The following is a 21,259-nucleotide window of genomic DNA, read 5'->3' as shown; positions in this document are numbered from 1 at the left end:
AGCGGGTCCTCGCTGAGCATCCTCCCGCAGCGGCACCCGGCGCCGGATGATGTGCCTGGCTGCACCCAGCCGTGGGAGGCACTGCCCTGGCCTTGCCAAGCCCCACAGAGACAGACTTCTTACTAAATCTAAGAAAACATGACTGGAAGAAAATGCTCCATGGGGCCTAGCCTGTTTTTAATGCATCAATTTAAGGCAAGCAGGGGTATGACTCCTGCTGACTTCGAAACAGGCTTATAAGGACTTTGAAGCTTTTTTCCCCAGCTCTTTTTCAGCAGGAAAGCTTTATATTGTGTGACTGTCATAGGACGCTGCTAGACAAAATGGCAAATGCCCACGTTAGGGTATTTCAAAAGTAATGCTGGTATGACCATTAATAAATTTGAGAGCAGGGGACGAAAATGGGTAACAGATCAGAAGAAAGAATGTGAAAGGAAGGCAAATAGGAATGAAAACAGAACTAGGACTTTGGCTAAAACTGATTTCAAACATACAAATAATCTACCAAATTGTGTTTATAGATCAGAACAGAGAACATGAGCTCCACTGTCTATCCTGAAGGAGAGGAGCAGCAGCAGTGCAGGTACCACCCCACTATTCCACACCAGTAAATGCTGTCACCATTTGGCAGCAATGAAGTAAGAGCAGGTCACCCTCACAGACACACAGGCAAAGCTTCCGGCCTCGAAAACAACCACCCTGGCTTTGGTCCAGCATTTCTTCAGGAACTCCTGTTCTGTTTCCCTGACCTCTGCAAGGTGAAAACTCAAGTTGGGAATGTTGTACATCTGCAGAAAAAAAGGAAAATCAGTTGTCCTGGGAAGGGTGGGAAAGAAACCATCACAGCTATATTTCACTTTATTTATTTGTTCTTCATTTTGATAGCACATTTCAATCACAGTTGCTACTTAGATCTTACAAGATCTAAATGGAAGAAGAATCTGAGACACTGTTGAAAAAACTTCAGCTTGTGACCTTCACGTGAACCTGTGCCCAGAAACAAACCTGAGCCTGCATGACTGAGCCTACATCGGGGCCTTGTCTCATAACAGCTTTTCTTAATACATACAACCACATTAACAACCTGATGCTTCTAGGAAGCGAGGATTCAGCAAAGCCATTCTCTTATTTAATTTAAATACCAGTGAAAGTGGACTGGTCTGTATACATTTTAAATGACAGAAGGCAGTTCGTTCCACCAGTGCCTTTTTTTTTCTTTTTTAAAGAACCTTTCAGAATCCTGCCATAAGAAACGCTGTCATGATGTCCCAAGAGCCAAGGAGCCTCATCTCACGGTACTTTCACAGGAGCAAGGACAGAGATGAGCCGCCCAGGAGGACCTGCAGTCTAGCAGCACCAGCCGTCGTGGGCCAGGCTCCTCCTCGGAGCCAGCTATTAGAGAAGGATGGAAAGTCGAAAGCTACCGGATCAACGCCTGTGGATTCAGCTTCACAGCTCCTTTGTGAGGTAGGAAATTACTGCTCCCTCTCTTGCAGAAGTGAGGCATAAGGAGATTAAGTTCTTCTCCTGGGGTCCCACAGGAAGTCTCTGGTAAAGCTGAGGATGAATTTAATCCACCACTTTAGTCACGGGGCAGTCATTCTCTCTTCTTTGTCTAGAAACACTGGGCTTTTGACACAACCTTCATTCCTGCAAACAGTAAGCATCCTGGACAATATATGCTGTCGCAAGTGGTTTCACTTCCCTGTCCTGCCTGTCTGAATTTTACAGACTGCCTCAATCCGTAGAGGTTTGCTGCACAACAGTGAAATCGTCTTACCTAGTGTTTGGGTCAGTCTACAAGACAGACGAAGTTTAGCTGCAGAGCTCAGATTTAAATCTTCCGTATAGATTAGAGCCCACTTCTATTTACTTGCTTCCCTCCTTCCGGGAAGCACGTAATATAATAAACACTACAAGCACAAAAGAAAAGTCAATGAACAAAAACTACTATTACAAACATTAGTGCAAACCACACAGTAGATTTTTTTTTTTTTAGTATCCTCAGTATTTTCTGTAAGGAGGTTATGAAGCTGAGGCTTTAAACACAGACGAAGTCACATTCTTTAGCCAAACAGGTAGTCAGCTTTGAAGCTCACTCACAGAAACAACCTGGATTCTGCTACTACACATAGTATTTTATCCTATATATTTGTACGTATGCTGTAATACTTATTCAAAATATATTTAGTCCTGTGCTTTTATAAAATATAAATAAATAAAAGGCGATAAAGACCAAATTCCAAAGCTGAATTACATGTTTGGCTAGGAGACTTGTCTAGCATCATCTTAACTGCCTAGAAGAGTTTTGGGGTTTTTTTTGGTGTTTTTTGTTTTTTTTTTTAATTTAAACAAGCCATTTGTCTATGTGCGTAAAAGCCAGCCCCTAAATCCATGCCTGACATTCAAATGCACGGCTGTGCTGTCAAAGGTGAGAGCAGCTCACATTTTCTTTGACATCAAGTGCTCAGGACTGCTGAAAACTAGCTCCCATTTTTGCATATTCAGACGTAGATGTAGGTGTTTGGCTTTACTTCACATCATTTGAAAATTGTGGCCTTTGCACCTAATTGAGTCAAAGTTTGAAAGTTGCAGCCAGTTAAGAACGTTACAGGAATGCTGATCTCCTTGCTCAACATTTGTTTATGTTTGGCAATCGTAATCTGGAAAAATGGGGGGGCGGGAAAGAAATCAAAGTTTGAAAAAGTATTTCTCAGAATGCTCTGCTGGGCAAGGCCCACGGAGCGAGTGAAGGCTGTAGTGGGTGGTCTGTAACCACCAGCAGCTGCAGCTGAATGGGTGAAGTCTGAATTTGGAAAAGTGCACTTTTTCGTTGCTTGCTCTTTAGCAAGGACACCAGAGCTGCACACCCTGGGTCTTCAAGAGACACCCTCTCTTCAGAGGTTTTCATCCAGCCATTTTATATAGCTTTTCCTGGTCTGAATGCCCGCAGAGAAATCAGTAGGCCAAACGGTGAATATCAGACAGCCATGAAAGCAGTCATCAAAGTGATCGAGCGTGACTTCCACGCCGGCGTTCTCCAGGCGCTTGGCGTACATCACCCCGTCATCTCGCAGGACGTCATTCTCGCACGTCAGGATGTAAGTCTTCGGCTGCAGCTGCAGAGTTTCGTTTTCGGCAAGGAGCGGGACTGCTCGTACATCAAGCAGCGCTGGTATCTCCTGGATGATTTCAGCCTTGCCTGTGGTTTGTATTACAGGCTTGTAGTGCTTTTTGAACGATGAAGGCAGTAGAGATGTCCAGTTCAGATGTCTTCTGAAAGAGAGAGCTTGGCCAACGTCAAGAGCAGTGTGGTTGTTAATCAGCAGCGAGTGAACCAAGTCATAATTACCACTGAAATAATCTATCCAATAGTTGATCATGATGGAACGAGGAAGAATGGCCATATTCATGTTCTGCTGGTAAGAAGGTGTATTGAAGTCAAATGCCTGAAGGGCTGGATAAATTAAAGCCTGCAGTTTTGGTCTGACGGTCAAATTCTCCTCTTTGCTAAGCTGTGGGAAGAATATAGGATAGAATTGAGATTATAAAGAAAACAAACATTACAATATCTACCTTAAATTCACACAACTCACCATTCATTTGACAATTTTTAGGCCAAATTCTACTCTTATACAGGTAATGTTGCTCTTTTGTCTGAAATATTAGCAGCCTGATCTTTTTCTTCTCGTGTAAGGATGGCCATACAGGCAGACCCAGTATCCTGCCTCCCACAGAAATCACTGGCAGAAGTTGAAAGGTGTAAGAAGAAATAAAAACAAAAAAACCTGTAAAGCGGCATTTAGCTAACGCAGTTTCCAGTTTAACAATTTGCAACTGAAGGACCTCCTGAATCAAAGGAGCTGTTCTTGCTTTTAACAGTTTTTCATGGATTTCTCTTCCGTGAATTTATCTAATTGGTTTTTTGAGCATATGCAAACTGTTGGCATCCACAGTTTTCTCTAGCAAAGGCTCACCATGTACAGAAGCAGCTCTCTTGTGTTTGACTTGAACCTGCCAACTGCATTTTATTTGAGCCCTCCAATTATATATTTGGTGCCCCCTAATCTTTTTCTGGAAGAATCAGTAAACACTTGTTTTGATTCACCTTCTACACAAGATACACAGTTCTCTATCATATCTCATCTTGTCTGTCTCTTTTTCAGGCTGAAGAATCTTAGTGTATTTAACCTTTCCCTGAAACAATCCTACATCACTGATCTCCACCAGGACACTCACAAGTCCACGGGCCCAGATGGGATCCATCCAAGAGTACTGAAGGAGCTGGCGGAGGAGATGGACAAGCTGTTCTCCATCATTTACCAGCAGTCCTGGTCACCAGGGGAGGTCCCAGATGGCTGGAGACTTGCCGATGTGACACCCCTCTACAAGAAGGGCTGGAAGGAGGGACTGGGGAACTACAGTCCTGTCAGCCTGACCTCGGTACCGGGGAAGGTGACAGAGCCATTTATCACCAGGCACGTGCAGGACAGCCAGGGGATCAGGCCCAGCCAGCATGGCTTCATGAAAAGCAGGTCCTGCCTGACCAACCTGATCTCCTGCTACGACCAGGGACCCACCTAGGGGATGAGGGAGAGGCTGTGGATGTGTCTGCCTGGACTTTAACAAAGCCTTTGACACTGTCTCCCACAGCATCCTCCTAGAGAAGCTGGCTGAACATGAGCCAGCAGTGCCCGGGTGGCCAAGGAGGCCACCAGCCCCCGGGCTTGTGTCAGCACTGGTGTGGCCAGCAGGAGCCGGGCAGGGATGGGGCCCCTGTGCTCGGCCCTGGGGAGGCCCCACCTCGAATGCTGGGCTCAGGTTTGGGCCCCTTGGGACAAGAAGGGCCTGGAGGGGCTGGAGCGTGTCCAGAGAAGGGCAGCGGGGCTGGGGCAGGGTCTGGAGCACAAGTGTGCTGGGGGGCGGCTGAGGGGGCTGGGGGGGTTTAGCCTGGAGAAGAGGGGGCTGAGGGGAGCCCTTCTCGCTCTCTGCAGCTGCCTGAGAGGAGCTGGAGTGAGGGGGGGGCTGGTCTCTGCTCCCAAGTCACCAGGGACAGGACGAGAGGGAACGGCCTCAAGCTGCGTCAGGGGAGGTTTAGGTTGGATACGAGGCAAAATATCTTCACTGAAAGGGTGGTCAGGCCCTGGCACAGGCTGCCCAGAGAGGTGGGGGAGTCACCGTCCCTGGGGGTATTTAAAAGACGTGTAGACGTGGCACTTCAGGACATGGTTTAGGAGGCCTGGGGGTGTTGGGTTGGGGGTTGGACTTGATGATCCTAGAGGTCTTTTCCAACCTTAATGATTCTATGATTCTATTCTATGAGTTTATGATTTAAAAAGAATTATGCATCAGGGAAATGAATTAGGAACGCTGCTTCCAAAACGTGGTACTATCATGTTTATCAGTGCTTGATATTGAAACTTTTAGTGTAATTTTCCTTTATTCATTTTTTCACCCTAATTCAATATTGCAGGGTTGTCATGATAATTAGTTGCCTGGACATGGTATCCGCTTTCTTATCACCAATGGTTATGGCAATACAAAAAAGCTAATAATAATATTTCACTCAACCATGAAAAAACTACTCGCCCCAGGCTGCCTGTAAAATCTTTACTAGATTAAATTTAGATTACATTTAAACTGCAGATAAACAAAAGAAATTTCCTTAAAATTGCAAAATGCTACAGGAAGACAGTTTAACAGAGGAATTAAGCTTCATTTATTGTATATTTTGTCCTTCATTTGTACTTGAAAGAAATAGAAACGTATTTTCAGAGACAAGCATCTAAACATAGGAAGCTAAATTGATAAATTACGCACGTACCTAGTTACCTACTTAGAAAAACAAAGAATTCACCAGCAGAAGGGGTAAAAAAAGTAATTTAGGAACTTGCTCTTAAAATCTGGCCCGTAACAACCCATAACTGTAGTAAGACGTTGCAAGCTATGCGATTCATATTGCAATTGGCTCATTTTTCTTCTGTAAAGTGACTAGATGCTGGCTTCCTACCGTTCTCTCTTTAGGGTTGGCACATCATCTTGTGATGACACAGCACAAAGGGTTTGTCAACCTGTGCGCATCACTGAGTTAGGGATTGTCCCAGTGTAATACGCAACAGACACTGGATGTTACCTGCTGACACACAGCGGCTGCCAAATTTCCTCCTGCGCTATCGCCAGAAATTGCAATTCGACTTGGGTCAACCGAGTACTCAGCTAAGACATCAGGCTGCAAAAAATGCTTAGTAGCACGAAGAGCGTCATGGAATTGCTCAGGGAAGCACACCTCTGGTACCAGCCTGTATCTACAAAGAAAAGAAATGACAGACAATTATTACTGTCGATGCACCTCTCTCTCAGGATTAATAGGTGGGCTCAGGTATTACTTAATGGCAAGTAACTATTTCATTACGATAAATATTATGGGGAAAATATAAGGTGTGTAGTACTTATGTAAGACTTAATCTTATAATTAACGCTTTAATTCTGAGATATTAATATGAAACTACTAGACACGAATAATACCAAGATAGTATAAAATTGTGCCACACTGTCCTAGGATTTCCCAATTTAAAACACCCGTAGCAAGGGAGTCATTACAGTCTGGTTTTGATCCAAATCCCCACCTTAACTAGTACGAGGGAGAGTAAGTCCCATGTGCCCAACAGATTCCACTAGGCCAAACACCTAAGCAGTTCTGTTCCCCGAGTTTTTACCTCTTCTCAGGAGAGCATGACCCATGCTATACCTCTGTGCCATGGCATGAACAATAGCCAAGAAGCAAATACCAGTTTGCTCCAATGCAACAGATTCAGTAATTCCTCTCCTTTATCGAGGAGTGGGGCGGGAATATACCCATTGTGCAGGTGGGGAGCATGAGGCACAGAGAGCAAGCAGTCTGCCCAGGAACAGTCAGCAGCTGAGCCCCATTCATGAGATTTTCTCAGTTTCTAAATAACAGAGCAGGAGAAGTCTGTTCATATTTACTGAATAATCTGTAATCCGAGAGTTGTTACCAGGCCTTATGGTACAAAGCATGGCTTCTGTTTGTAGCTTTTCCATCAACAGATTTTACATATTCTCAGTAGAGTTGAGCAAAACAAGCAAAATGAAATCCAGTTTTCTGATTCAAAACATTTGCTTCAGCGTCTAAGTTGAAAAAGTTTCACATGCAGAATAAATTTTAAATGTAGGTAACACAAAAAGTGTTTCAAACTCCAAACCTGACATGCTTTCAGAAAGCAATTTATATATTGCATCAGCTACAAAGGAATACGAGAGTCCTTTGGGAACTCCTTGTAAAACTGAATAACAGACTGTGCATATATGATGAAAGCACAACGTGCAATTAAACCAATGAAAAATCTAATTAGTCTTCGCTAATTGCATACAAATGCCTTGACTGAAAGATATAATGGCTAAGGAGAAGAGGTAAACAATAACTCAGAGAAACAGGCAGAATTATACCACCATAAATCAGAAAAGGAATAATAAGGAACCTTTCAATACTGTGATCGCTGCTTGTCTGGAATAACCAACAGCTGCTTTTTTACTTTTCATTTACTTTTATTGTTTCTGCTAATAAACAGCAAAGGAGTAAAAAAAAAATAAGCCACCCTTTAAAGTAATCTTAAGTATTGTATGAGCAACATCAACTCCATATAATTAAGCTGCAATTAGACCATAGAGTTTGGTATGTAATTAACTGTAGGTGGGAAAGTTCTATCAAGTGATTAGGCTTGCAAAAGAAAATATTGCAGTTGACAATAAGGAGGGGATAAGTACCAATCAAGTTGGAGTCATCTAGCTAACGGTAACGTAGTTAGCTAGTTGAGAGGTTTGTTTGCCTTGGAATTGTTCAGCCAGTTAAAAAAGCAGCCCTGCTTCTCTGTCGCCTGGCACCCTGGCGGTCCCCTGCTCTTGAGTGGAGTACAAGCTTACGTGGGATGGCTGGAACAGTGGGAGATTGAGGGAGCAGCAGGGGACTGCCAGGCTCCACGCTGTACTCTGGTTAATGAGCAGGGGTGATATGATTTAGTAATTTTTATGTTACAGAGCCTTGGTCAATATGGCTTAGAAACAGTGGTTTATCGACAGACTTCAGGGGGGTTGATACATATATATTTTAATAATAGATATATAGAAAATTTAGTTTTTTAATATATATATTTATATATAAAAATATACCTTGCAGCGGTGAGAGTGGCCACTGAGGATGGGAAAGGTCCCTCTTGCTACATGAGGAGGTATGGAGATGTGGTTTGGCCTTCCTTCGGATATGTATCATGTCCGAATGTGTTTGTTTTTTTTTGTTTGTTCTTAAAGTTCATGAGTATTTACAGAGTTATACCTCAGCACTTGACTGATCTCAGGTTTTAGCTGCACTCCTTACATGCAGATACAATTGCAAGATGCATTAAAATTTGTATTTTAGTATTTGTTCAACTGAATTCAGTGCTACTCTCTTTTCCCACATTTCTGCCTGTTAGAGACATTTCTGTCTGTTAGAGACACGACCTCTGAAACAGAAACCCAAATGGATTTTTGAGACTGTTCCAATTCATTGTAATTTTAAAAGGGCAGAAATACCAGACCAAGAAAAAGAATTACTGTCCAAGGTAAAGCCTTATACACAAGCCAGTAACATGGGAAAAGCTGGAAGAACTACGTTACATATTTCTAATACCTTAAAATTAGTCGATTAGTTTTAGATTACTCACTCAACTGAGACAATGACAGCGTTGAGAGATTCAGCCATGATTCCGCAGAGATTGTTATAAAGGCTTGTTCCTGGAACGAAAGGACATAGCGTTAGGGACACAGGAGTCATTTATGTCAATAGCTGCAAAGCCATACGCAAGCCTTCTCAGGATATATAAAGACACGATACAAATGTAAGCAAAGCAAATGAGATCAGCTTGCAATAAAGTGCCAAATACATATTGTAGCAGAAGGAACATAATTCATGCCTTGAGAAGTCCTGCAGCCTAATGCTTTCTTTCTCATCCGTTTCTTGGTGACTTGTGACATGTCGTTTCATCCACCTATCACAATTCTCTCAGTTGGGCAAAATTTAAGGTACCTGGTGGCTTGGGGGGCATTAGCATCCAGAGACAGTTATCGCTGTATGAGTCACTGCTTGTTGTTCATTTTATTACAGCACGCATTGCTTTGATTCAAATGAGTTGCCCTATTAATGTCAGCTGAACTACTCATTTAAGGGAGGATTAATCCCAGCTATCCTATTTATCAGTGGACTGATTTTCTTTAATTTTATTCCTTTCCAGTTACTTAATTGTTGGTTCCTGGTACTGTAATATATACTAAGACACTAAGCATTTTCTAAAGCATCTAATCTCAGAATTTAATATTTAGCTGTAACATTTGTGCCGTTAACTTCTGCATCTTGGACTCGAGGATAGGATCTGACATAGCTGAGTTACTGTCATCCAAACAAAGCGCGGTAATTTAATACGAACTTTTGCACAACGAGAGCCATATGCAAACTGTTACAGAACAAACGAGGCAGGCAGGACGCTAACACACACCCCTTAGGCAGGCCTAAGAAAACCCACATCAAAGCACAATTCCTCTGTAGGAAGAGGAGCAAAAGTTTTAACTGCTATCGGACAGAGAGACTGGGATTTCCAAAGGCATGTGAAAGACAGACTTTAAAGTTACTTAGGAACCTAAATCCCCCTGAAATCATGGTCTAAGTGACTTATACATGCATAGTCCAAATGCAACCAATACAGTCTTTGTTTTGGAACATTTCAGAACACCCGTCAATGTTCTTTTTCTATAGATGAGGCCACAGAATGCATCAGGGCTGTATGGACTTCGGGCCTTCTCAGGAGCAATGGGGAAGGAAATGGGGGAAGACTCCTATCAGATCTGGATCTCGGGGCAGCCGTGAGAACCAACCACCCTTTCTCCTCCCAAGGCTTTTCTCCTCCTGTACGACGTGGAAGGATCAATGGTTAACTTATCGCTGTCTATAGCTATACCCTACCTACTCTGATCATGTTTGTGGCTTCCAAGTTAATTGGAGTAAATAGCATTAACTTTCAAGGTAATTTCTACTAGTGGTGGCAGTGGTTCCCTAGGGGAAGGGGCCAAACCATGGGACGGGAACCGACCTCTACCCATTTCCTTCATCTCGCTGTCTGTTGTTCCATCACGTATTCCCATCTACGGGTTACTTAAGAGCCAAACATTAGCAATGCTGTTACATTCAGTGTTGTTCAGCCCACTCTTCTATTAATATTGTGTGAAAATTGGGCAAAACCCTTATATTGGATCCTGATCACCAAAGAGTGACGTTTGCACGTGACCAAAGAAACTGGGGGACTGGCCCAAACAGCCCATCCCAGCATCCCAGGAATTTAAACAATAAGCTATTTGATCCTCTCAGAATGTAACAAAATTAACCTTTTGGTCCTTTTGCAGCTCACGTGCAGATAAGATAATCATTTTTGCTGTGATCACGATATTTTTCCCCCTCCCTCCTTAGAGCCAATCTACCAGAGAGGAAGCAGTTACTACTGAATTCAGGTATGTGTTAGCAAAATTGTCACCCCTGGCAGGAAGAATAGCTTTTGGCTTCTCCTGCTAGGAGAAAACCAGACCAAAATCCTGTTTAATTATTGGCAGACACATACTTGCACTTGCCAAGGCCCAGCCCCCTCCGTGGATGTAAACAACGCTGCGCTTGAGCCTTTCATCATCTCGCTTCGCAGGAGGTTCAAACACTCTGACTTTCACACCGTCAAAAATAGCATCCGTGATGTTAATGTCTTCAGAGGAGGCTGACTTCAGCATGTCAAAGGTATAAATCAAATAATTCAGAACTATCAAGTGATGGCTGAGTCTCAGATAGTGAATCAGGTGACACTAGGGGAAAAAAAAAAAGAAGAGAGATCTCTGTTACTTCAGGGCGTACCATAGGATACTGCATTGATGTGTAATGTAACCGTCTTCAAAGGGCAAGTCCTATAAAAAAAATGAATATGGATTCTTAGAATATTCATGGGAAAACAGATGATTATCAAAGACCTCTAATGCTTTTAAAGCTGTATTAAAACAAAACTCTGCCCATAAAAGATCCTCTGTTGTCAAAATAAACCAAACCCCGAGCACTATGTGGATCAAGACAACCGTGAACGAGCACTCGGGTCCTTGCCTCTGAAAGGCACCTCCAAAAGGGGATGAACCTCACCAACGTGCTGTGCCACGATGGGACTTGGGAAGCTCCTCAGACTGGTGCCAGCAGAGGGCAATACCGCACAGGCAAAGTCTTCGTGGTGGTATGGTATCAAAAAACGCAAAGTTTTTCTCTTGTTCCACCCCACTTCTCAAGGATTGCAAAGAAATTTAAAAACAGGAATGACTTTAAAGGAACTTAATGGTTGTTTATTGGCTTGCCCTGTATTTACCTGCTGGACCGGGAAGGATCTGAAACGCTATCTAAGAACCATGGCAGGTTAGTGATTCCCTCCCCCACCCCCCGCCCCCAACCCCAGAGGCTAAAGTGCATTACTTTTTTTGTGGGGGTGTTTAAAACACTACAAAAATGAAGATAGATCTGACTTTTCCGACCCCTTATGGTAGAAGGAGATTTTATCCCCTTTGGCTATCCAGGATTTTTATCTCCATGTATATTTTTCAAATTATGCCCTGAATAGATTAAAAACCTATTCCCCCCAGCAAGCAGTACTGGGATCCAAGGTACTCCTCCAACCTAAGTGGTCACGACCTGCTCCCCATGTATGACCTGCCCACTATTTGTAGTGCACACTTGTTCCTGTTCCCTAGGTGGTGCAAAAGGGGTGGCAAGGGGTGAGCCAAAGGACCGGCTCACGAGGTTGAGACTGGCCATTAAAAAGTGGTGGTGGGGTCTTTCCCCATTTGCAAAGTTAATCTCTGTCCTAGCGATGAAGGCTAGAAATTGGATAATCAGCTAAGTTGTACAAGTTTTGTAAAACTTTCTCAGTCAAGGCAATGAAGTTGGGAGGTAAAATTAACACATGTGCCTAACGCACATCTTTAGGACCACTACCACAAAGAAAACTGTCAGCTGTGACCTTTTATTTTACATACAGGTAATGGATACTTGGAAGAAAAAAGTATACTGTTCGGAGCCATGCAGCTTGTCTACACACAGCTGTTTTAATTCTGCTAGTACCACCAGCGCAGCACAACTCTGCTAGCGTGAACTCAAGACCTGAAAGAGCGGCGTCACCCAGGTACCAGTCCAACCACCTTCACATTTAACCTGTACAAAAGCTAAGTGGAAGTTAAGTCTGGTTCCTCGTGACAGACGTGATTTTGCAAATAAGAGTTTCACAATCTCTTTCTGGTTGCTCTTATCTGTTCACAAGGAGGGCTATTTAGTTTTCTTGACTTGGGTTTCTTTGCCGTACTTCTGCGGTACCGTTCCCGCAGCCACTTTCAGTGCCAAGTTTCGGCTTCTCTGCCAGAAGCGCCTGCTCACGGGGAAGGAAGGGCTAATGGAGGCAAACACGCACCTCTGGAGGAAAAGCAAATTTTGAAGCATTCAGCAGCACCCATGCCAAAGATGACCTGTCTCCCTAGGTCTATAGCCCCAGCTCCTTACACGTAACTTATTCATCTGTCATCGTTAGTTTGAATGTAAAAAAACCTAAATTCTGGCTTTCAGTCAGGTGCTGTACAGAAGAGGTGCTGCACAGCCCCACTTCCGCTGCAGGTTGCTGTAGAAAAAGACAATTTTTGACATTTTTCCAAAAAAATGTCGGTGCCAATGGGCTGCTCTGCAAGTGGGGAGACTTGTTCCAAAACAAGTATTGACAAAAACGACTTTCTTTTCTTGTTTTAGCTTGTGGTAACGTTACCCTGCTGAGATAGTTTGGTGGGAATCCAAATTTTAAAATGTTTGCTGCTTTTTGGATGGAATATCATTTCTTTATACTGTAAGGCTTTTCTCTGGGAGAAGAAACACAAAGCATCGGCAGGAGGAAATGCTGAAGTCACAAGGCTGTTTGTATCTCTGAATTTCAGACCACGCTTTTCTCCCACTGTTACAGAAAAATTCCCCCAGGAAAACCCAGTTCGAATTTGAAATCTGAAGAGCAATACATCTATTAATAACTTGGCAGAGAATTTGTTGGGCTGCCACTGATGTAACCAGCTAAAGATCTGATACTCTCTGTGCCCCACGGAGGTTCCCGGGGAAGGTAACCACTGGGAATGAATTTTAGAAATACTCCCGCGGAAAACAATGGTTTTGTAGGCTAAAAAAAAACCCTAACTGTGCTGCAGTAGACATCCCATTTCAGTTTTCTCCCACTTTAGTTCACATTCCTTGTAGACAAGATTACCACATGTTCCCTGGAATGAGAAATGTTTTCTTTTCAAGGCTAGTTGGCGTTGTTTACTGAGAAGTGTTTTGCTCTGTTCTTTAAACCACAGAGCACCGTGGCCATCTGCAGGTTATCACATGCTTTCATGGTTTCCCCCCCCCCCCTCCATAACAGACCACTGTTTCCAAGAATCCAAAAACCTGGAAGAGATGGTTTGTACACCAGGGCACAAAAGCAACAGTCCTAATTGTTTTGTTAGGCATAGGCAGATTTTTTTTTGCCAAGCACTTATCAGACAGATTCTTTCTAAGTATATCGACCTCATCAGCCTGTGTAATTGTCATTTATAAGGCATCAGGATTACACTTTTTGCTGGGAAAGAGCTAATCTTGTCCACAGTTCTTACAAATAAAAATCTTGGATGTTTTTTTATTCCTCTATAAATAAGTATTTAAATCAGATACATAATATCACTCTGTAATATAACTAGTGGCAGAAGAGGGTGTGTTTAATGGTTGGCTAACTCTCTCTAGGACTCTGTTGCCACCCACGGGGCAGACCTGCCCATCCCCTTGGCTCTGCTTCCCTGGCACCTCTCTTGCCTTGGCACCAAGGAACATGAGCATGACCTTGCTGCTCAGTGCGAACCCAGCAAAAACAGAGAAACAACATTAAACTTCAGCCAGGTCACCATCTTACTGATAACCCAAGGCAGGAAAGATGGAGTGGGGGGAAAGGAGGGGACCAGCCTTTCTGGCAGCAGCCTACAGTTGGATTGCCTTAAATCCATTAAAAAACCGTATCCAGTCATCTAGTGTGAGCGGTCATTGGTCTGATCTTTGCCGGTATTCATGATTTTGACCACTCTTCCTGTGCCAACATGCAGGACTGTTGCAAGCTATCCAATATAGCACTTAAATATATTTGGGGATTGTGTGTGTGTGTGTGTATATGCATGTGGAAGCAAAGAGAGCAACAGTGATGTTCTCTGGTGGAAAGGGAGAGAAGACAGTGCTGTAATAATAAAAGCTAGTGAAAAGGAAGAGAAAGCAAAAGGATAAAGGGGGAACTAAGAGACTACAGAAGAAGGTAAACCCAACCTCACAGAAAAGAGGAGATAGTATAAAGATGACAGCCCTGTGGGCAATTAGCCCAGGACTGCTGTGCCGGCCACTGGGTCACAGCCGCAAGTCTTCCCGTGTAATGACTGCTTTTATGCATCTGTGCGGCTACACACTTTTGTCTTCTGCACAGATAACTCTGGGGAAACGTGAACTTCACGGCGTTACGGGCTGGGCTGAGTAATGGGCTGATGTGCACCAAGGGCGCTCAGCTGCTGGGCGGCGAGGCAGAGCTGGATGAGCAGGAGGACCCCAGGAGAGGTGGGCTAGGCTGGCTAGCGAGGCGAATGCAAGGATTTTGCTGTTTGAGCCAATTCAGCAAATAACCCCTGTGGACATGTTAACAGTAGCTCTACTGACAATCTAGTGCTCATTTCTGATTGCAGCTTTTCATTTTGGGGCCATTGGCTCCCCGTGACCCATTGCTGCCTCGGCAGCAGCGTGATTTATGCTCACACTGTAATGCTCCCCAGCTCTCCAACAAGGCAAAGCAACCACTAGAGCCACAACCTCCTCCTCTTTTACCAGGACATCCCTATACCAGGGGTTTTCAGGCAGAGACATCCCAGGGACCCCCTCGAGACTAAACTGTTCAAGACTGCCACCTTCCTCCTGGTAAATTCTTTGGTGAGGGGTACCAGATATTGAAAGATTAGTTGACGTGAGAGAAGATTTTCAACAAGTGAAGAAAGGAGTCAGGGTTGTGATAAAAACCAGACAGAATGAACAAAACAGCTCTGGTGAGGCACCATTACTTCACCTGTAATCACCTATATCTGCCCCTAAATGATCGGGATTCTTCTTGCGGCTCCTCAGCTGGTAATTTCATGAAGAATCTCAAATGCTTACTGCTACCTGTGCTTACCTCCCTCATGGACCTGTATTCTGTGTTAGTCATGCGTTCTGTATTACAAAAAAAAACCCAAAAAATCCCAAAAAGGTTTTCTGTTGCTAATGTCTATTAACCTCTAACAGTACTCAGCACGTTGGGGTTCTCTGTCCTTGTACGACTTGCATAGCTGGCACCGTCGTCTTCACACCTCTGACCTTTAGCCATGAACTTATCGCAACAGGTCGCATTCAGAGAGCGCACAAAGGCAGCGCGCCTCTAAAGCCAAGCTGAATGCATCAGCTGCTTCCTCTACTGCCTCCGCAGCTGGTCAGACCCAAGGTCCTGCACTGACCTTTCAGGCCTTGGTGGGATCAGGAATTAAGCAAACAGCTAAGGCTCTTTTTTCATACAACGCGACTCAGGACTGAGCCAAATCTCACTCATGACTCAAATGAGTAATGATGCTGGAACTGGGCGACTCGGCTGTCTAAGACAAAACTTCCTACCTTAAAAGATGCAGATACGATCCTCAATTCTGGTACTTCTATAACATGAGAGCCCACAATGCCAACTACAATAGCTGTAGTCAATAACAGAGATTAGTGAAACAAACAGAATCATCTCCCCATTTCGCTGTGCGCAGCCCACGTCGTTTTGTGTGCATTTCGAGCAGTTCATCTGGTTTAAAGGTGACTGCCTATTTTCTTTCATTTTACAGAACCATTTCTTAATGCAGGGGCATTATTGCCCAGTAAAAAGTATGTATTTTTAACGCTGTTATATAAATATAGTCGTCAAAGACAAGTGCTCTTAGTTTTATGAATTTGCTTTAGAACGGAGAAGCCGCCAAGAAGACTGTTTTACAGTTTATTAATTAGAAGTAGAAACTAGATTACATTTTAATGTCAGGTTTTGTGCATATACCCATTCATCCATGATGATCTGCTTTTACGCTAGAGAAGAGATGAGAGTTATCTGTTCCTGCAAAGAGGACTTCCAGTGTGGTTCACTTTCTGCTCAGGTGCCACTGCTGTGGGACCCACCCACCACAGCTAACCCGGTTTACTGTAAACCCATTCCAAGAACGCATTCTTGCATGCAAAAACATCAACAACTTACTTGGATGGCTACAGCTATGATTTACATCTGTCCAGAAGTCACATACTCTGAAACAGCTGGGCAGATAGATATTAAAATGTTAGAAAGAACTAATTACTGTTTTCCCTAATCCTGAACGTTGATATCCCGTGCCCTAGATGTTATCCCAAAAGCAAATGAGCGGCAGAGGCACGTGAAGGAATCACTTGGCTGAGGAGGACAAATATGAGGATAGTTTTCTCCCCTGTACAGCTGCCTACCTTCTTCCATATGAGTCTATCCGATGGCCTCTGCACCAACCCATTTGTCCTTCCAAACCCCTGCTAACAGCTGTCCCAGTTCAAAAAAATCCCTTCTTCCTTGCCATGCACCAGAATAGCAAGTATCTTGACAGTGGTGTTCAGAAATAACTTATTTCAAAGGGCTTATTAAATAAACATATGCTGCTCTCTTTACTCCAATAAGGGAGAGTGGTTAGGGGAAGAGGTGACAAACACCTGTATCAATCCTGCTGTTAACACCCTGCTCTAGGTGTGCCTGCTCAAGCAGGGGGTTGGACAAGGTGATCTCCAGAGGTCCCTTCCAACCTCCACCAGTCTGGGAGTCTGGGATTATGAAATGTTGCTTTAAACACTTCTTGAGAGACACCAAATCACAGTAACTATGGCTTAATCTATGGCTCAATCCCATAATTTATTTTATGTGGTTGTCCAACCAGCTGAGTTCTGACATACCTGTATCCATAGGTTAGCACATAGTTTTTAATTTCTGATTTAAAATTGTGTTGTATCACAGTTTTCTCTAAATATTACCATGCCCCATTTTGGGACACATTGAGTGGGGCAGATCACTCTCAGTTAAGCACTTTCAAATAATATCATTGAAGTCTAAGTTTCTCTGATCCCACTCTGGGGCAGCGTAGGACATTAAAGGCGGCGCAGGAACAAGGCTCTGAAAACCCAGCTCAGTTTCCAGCTCTGCCACCAGAAGTTTTGTGACTTCAGATAAAGCACTCCATCTCTTCCCATCTCTGTTCCCCAACAACTGAAGTTTAGGGTAACAGTACCCGTCCCCTTCTGTAGAATGTTTTGAAATCTACTTACAGAAACTGTCCTATAAGCATTATGCCTTTTTTTTAACCATGCGATTATAACTTGTTTGTTTCATGTTGAGCCAGGGCACTGAGTCAGTCCCAAGCTTGTAAAAAAAAATTGTAGCCAACTGAAACAAAACTGTACAGGGAAAGTGCAAAACCTTAATCATTACTACACCGAAAGCCAGTGACAGCCTTAGTACGTTTTATTGGTAGCGATTATTAATGCACTGAGAAAACAAACACATTATCCCTAACAAGAAATAGACATGCTTCATCATCAGAGTCTGCACAAATCGATTTCAAAATAAGCAAGAGACAGCCCATTCTATCTGAAGCATGTGAAGTTTGTTTCATGCTCTTGCAAAAAAGGATTACAGGATGTTTTGGAGATTTTAAAGTCAGAAGAGCACTTCTGTCTGCTATCAAACCTACAATGGAGAGTAATAAATAGCAAGCTGAAAATACATTCAGAAGTGGGTGAAAGTTCAGTGGTCACATTTAGAGAAATGTTAAACCATTTGGTCTTGCAATAGCCAGTAGAGGAAGAAAGGAGAAGCTGAGCTTTCTGAAAGGGCATACGCTTTATTTCATACACACACAGAAAAAGCTGTCTAACAAAGTAAATACTCGAGCTTAACTTCTACAATCCTAGCTTCAGTTCCCACTATTCCTTCTTAATGGCAGTCATTTATTGCTGACTTTGCGTTGTCTCTCAATGTTGGAAAGACTTGTGAACACTTGAACACACCTCCCCTTTCCCTCCGGGGAAGAATGCCCCAAGGTTCACCTGTTGTGTGGCTCAGGGTACCTCTAATGCCTCAGTTCGTGTGTTCTTCTGGGTAAAACTCACTTGTTCCTTCCTTTGGTTTGTAAGCTACCTTACAGGAAATGGAACTTGTTTAGGAATTTTTCTCTCTATAGAAATTCATATACCTAAGGCCAGAGACGTAAACAACTCAGAAATTACCACTTCCCCCTAACAGGGACTTCCCCACCCCAGAAGAGCAGGGACAGATGTGGGCACCTCAGCCCTGCCTGCCAGTTTGCTCCAGTTGCCACCTGTCAGGCTTTGTTCCACCAGCTCCTCTGGGGATTATGACCTCTAGGATATCCCAAAAGAGATACCCTTCAGCCTCTGAGCTAGGGGCACCAGAACGCATCTGACTATGCCCAACATACCACATAAACAAACTGAATGGGTACAGAAGCCAATAGCAACGTACATTATATATAGTCACGGTCATATGATTTTCTAAAGATAGGTCTCCTTCAGCTGGAGGTTATGGATTTGATTCAGGTGTTCCTGGCTGAAGCGTCAGGATGAGTTTAGCAGGCAGCATGCTGGGAGGGCATCATGGCCCTTCCGTGCCTCCCATCCATAGATTTGGTCAAGCTGGGCGCTTGCTGCTCAGTTACTTGAGTTAACACGGAGCAAGTAAAAGTCAAGCTGTAGATTTTAGTGAAGAAGGAAGCTATCGTAGGCCATGTCTGCATAACTCTATAGCAGGTATATGGGAGGGTATGCAAGCAACCAGGTTTTAGCCTTTCACTCTAGATATGCTTTGATTCAACTATATATTTGGACCATGAGAAGATGCCCCAGTGGCTCAGATGAGCTGACTCTCTACTCCCAGGCTCCATCTCCAACAGTGGCAACCAGAGAACCTGGTCAGGCAGAATATACAAGTCTGCATGGTCCACTCTCCTCATGCTTCCCAGCAGCTGCAATTATCGTATGAGGTACATAGAAGGTACATTCCCAACTAGTCCTTGTGGCATCCATTTATGGGACCTCTGTCCCTTAATTAATTTAATCCCTTTTTTAATATGCTGATGCTCTCATCCACTCAAAGTACAGATTTTTGTACATTTCAGAACCAACTTAGTAAACTGAAACCCTGCTAGGTAATTTGGGGAAAAAAGTACTTTTGTATAGCTAGTACCTTACACAGGCCTGCCCATGACCGATCCGTCCTTGTGAAAGATCAGACCCTCCTAGAAGAAAATAAAAGTTGGCAGCTAAAGCCATTATCAGGAAGTTTGCGATCTCTGATCCGCCTCATGTCAGCATAAACTGGCAGAAGACGAGGGAGCCATCATGAAGTGATGTAACTGCCATGTGTGCCTTGTGACAGAATCAAGCATTCAGTTCTCTTTAGGAATATGATTCCCAATCAAGGCGGTTTAATGTCTGGAAAAGCTTACCTTCCCCTTCCCCTAAGGCATAGTTAATGTATCAGAATAAAAACCCGTTAATTCTGGTTATTTTGACCCAAAGCCTGCAAATTGGCAGCCGGACTAAACCACGTCTAATAAGCTCCGCACCACAAAACCCACAAGGCTGGACGCCAGCTTTACCGAGATGTTCACACCTGATTTACTAATCAGGATGAAACCACGGCAGCCCGGGGCGACCCTGCCCGGAGCTGCCTGCCGCTTCCACCTCGGCGGGCAGAGCCTCGCACTGCATCCCAACCCAGTTCCATTGTCTCCTCCTGGATGGGGCAAGGAGCCGGTGTCAACGATGCCGGCGATCCCCCCCCCCGCGGCTCCAACTACCACACGCTGCTTGCGGCGAGGCTCTCCGGATGCCCCGGGACTGCCGGTGGGGAACGGCCCTCAGGGACCCCCGCCCCCGGGCCAGGATGGCCGGGCGGGCCCGATCCCGGGGCGGACACCGCAACCCGCGGGTGCGGCCACCGCTTCCAGCCGGCACCGGGGCGCGAACCGAGCCCGCCGGGGGAGGGAAGGGGAAGGTCTGTCCGCTCCTCCAGAGCCGGGACCCCGGCTCACCGCCTTACCGTCTGCTGCACCGCCCGGAAAGCGGCATCCATCAGCATCAGCTTCCAGGGGTCCGACACGGCGCCGGGCAGCGGCAGGTACACGTAGTATGCAGCCAGGGCGGCCAGCGCCGTCAGCAGCACCCAAGCGGCCCGCATCGCCCCCGCCGCCCCCCGGCTCGCCCGCGGGGAACGCAACGCGCCGCCCCACGGCCGGCCTCTCCCGGAGGAAGCGCGGCGCTGCCCCCCGGCCCGCCGGCCGTGTGCCAGGCCCGCCCGGCCGCCGCTTTATCTGCGCTTCGCCTCGGCGCCTGCGCAGCGCCGTCCCGCCCGGCGGCCAGGCAGGGAGGCGGGCGGGCACCGCGGCCGAGCTCGCCGCGCCTCCCGCCGGGGCAGGCCAACCCTCCCCGTCCGGCCCCGGGGGGCACCCGCGGCTCCCTCAGGGGGAGGAGCCGCGCCCAGCCCGCGGCCGGGGGCTGAGGGAGCCCCGGAGGCCGCAGAGCGGTGTGGTGCCTCCCCGGGCCCGCCTCCCGGGGGAGCGGGAGCGCCGGTGTCCGGGCGGAGCTCGCCCTCCTCCGCCGGCTCCAGAGGCGGCCCGGGACGAGCCCAGCTCCGGCGTGTCCCGGGAGGGAGCCGGGTGGTCCGAAGAGCGGGTCCCTCGCAGGTGTGCGACGAGCGCCTGACCTCACGCTGGGGAGAGACATCGCGGATCTATCGCAGGGTTGCGCAAGCCTGGGCGCTCGGTGGTTTCCCACGAATCGAGCACACCGAAGCCGGCTACTTTATCGTACTTGTACTCTGAGGCCGCACATATCCTGCCTATCTAATAGATATTAATGCTCGTCTACGTATAATGGCAGCAAGTCATCCTTCTTGGCTCCGCTTCGGCTGTTTCCAGGCTTGCTTTCCTCTCTTCAGGGGTCTTCAGTGATCTTGAGGGATCCTAACCCTTGTTACATGAAAACAAGTTAAAGCTATTTTCTCTTAGCAGC

At 45.4% G+C, this 21,259-nt stretch overlaps 1 protein-coding gene and 1 long non-coding RNA gene across 8 annotated transcripts; one reads left to right on the top strand and one right to left on the bottom strand.

Moving 5' to 3' along the window:
* Positions 1 to 840: 840 nt before the first annotated feature.
* On the bottom strand, positions 841 to 20,623 carry NCEH1 (neutral cholesterol ester hydrolase 1). Its single transcript, XM_075098467.1, has 5 exons — positions 20,289 to 20,623; positions 10,662 to 10,893; positions 8,721 to 8,790; positions 6,134 to 6,305; positions 841 to 3,515 (listed from the first exon to the last, which is right to left on the bottom strand). The coding sequence occupies exons 1-5, from the start codon at positions 20,424 to 20,426 to the stop codon at positions 2,898 to 2,900; spliced, it is 1,230 nt and encodes a 409-aa protein (XP_074954568.1). The 5' UTR covers positions 20,427 to 20,623; the 3' UTR covers positions 841 to 2,897.
* Positions 8,787 to 19,741, top strand: LOC142059626 (uncharacterized). 7 transcript variants are annotated; one of them, XR_012661460.1, is made up of 4 exons: positions 8,787 to 10,554; positions 10,654 to 10,828; positions 12,102 to 13,214; positions 14,990 to 19,741. It is a non-coding gene; the product is annotated as an uncharacterized LOC142059626 (long non-coding RNA). The 7 variants fall into 7 exon arrangements; XR_012661455.1 differs by having other exon boundaries at positions 12,102 to 14,722; positions 14,990 to 19,738; XR_012661454.1 differs by lacking the exon at positions 14,990 to 19,741 and having other exon boundaries at positions 8,787 to 9,957; positions 10,514 to 10,554; positions 12,102 to 14,150.
* Positions 20,624 to 21,259: the final 636 nt, after the last annotated feature.

The sequence above is a fragment of the Phalacrocorax aristotelis genome, chromosome 7 (assembly GCF_949628215.1).
Source record: "Phalacrocorax aristotelis chromosome 7, bGulAri2.1, whole genome shotgun sequence".
NCBI classification, from domain to species: domain Eukaryota; kingdom Metazoa; phylum Chordata; class Aves; order Suliformes; family Phalacrocoracidae; genus Phalacrocorax; species Phalacrocorax aristotelis.
Note: the sequence above shows the minus strand (reverse complement) of the source record. Positions and strands in the feature narration are given on the sequence as shown.

Coding starts and splice junctions, on each gene's coding strand:
- NCEH1 (XM_075098467.1), bottom strand. CDS start 20,426: ATGCGGGCCGCTTGGGTGCTGCTGACGGCGCTGGCCGCCCTGGCTGCA. Junction 8,791..10,661: donor CTGGGCCTTGGCAAGTGCAA/GTATGTGTCTGC, acceptor CTTTCGTTCCAG/GAACAAGCCTTTATAACAAT. Junction 6,306..8,720: donor GCTGTCATTGTCTCAGTTGA/GTGAGTAATCTA, acceptor TTTTCTTTGTAG/ATACAGGCTGGTACCAGAGG.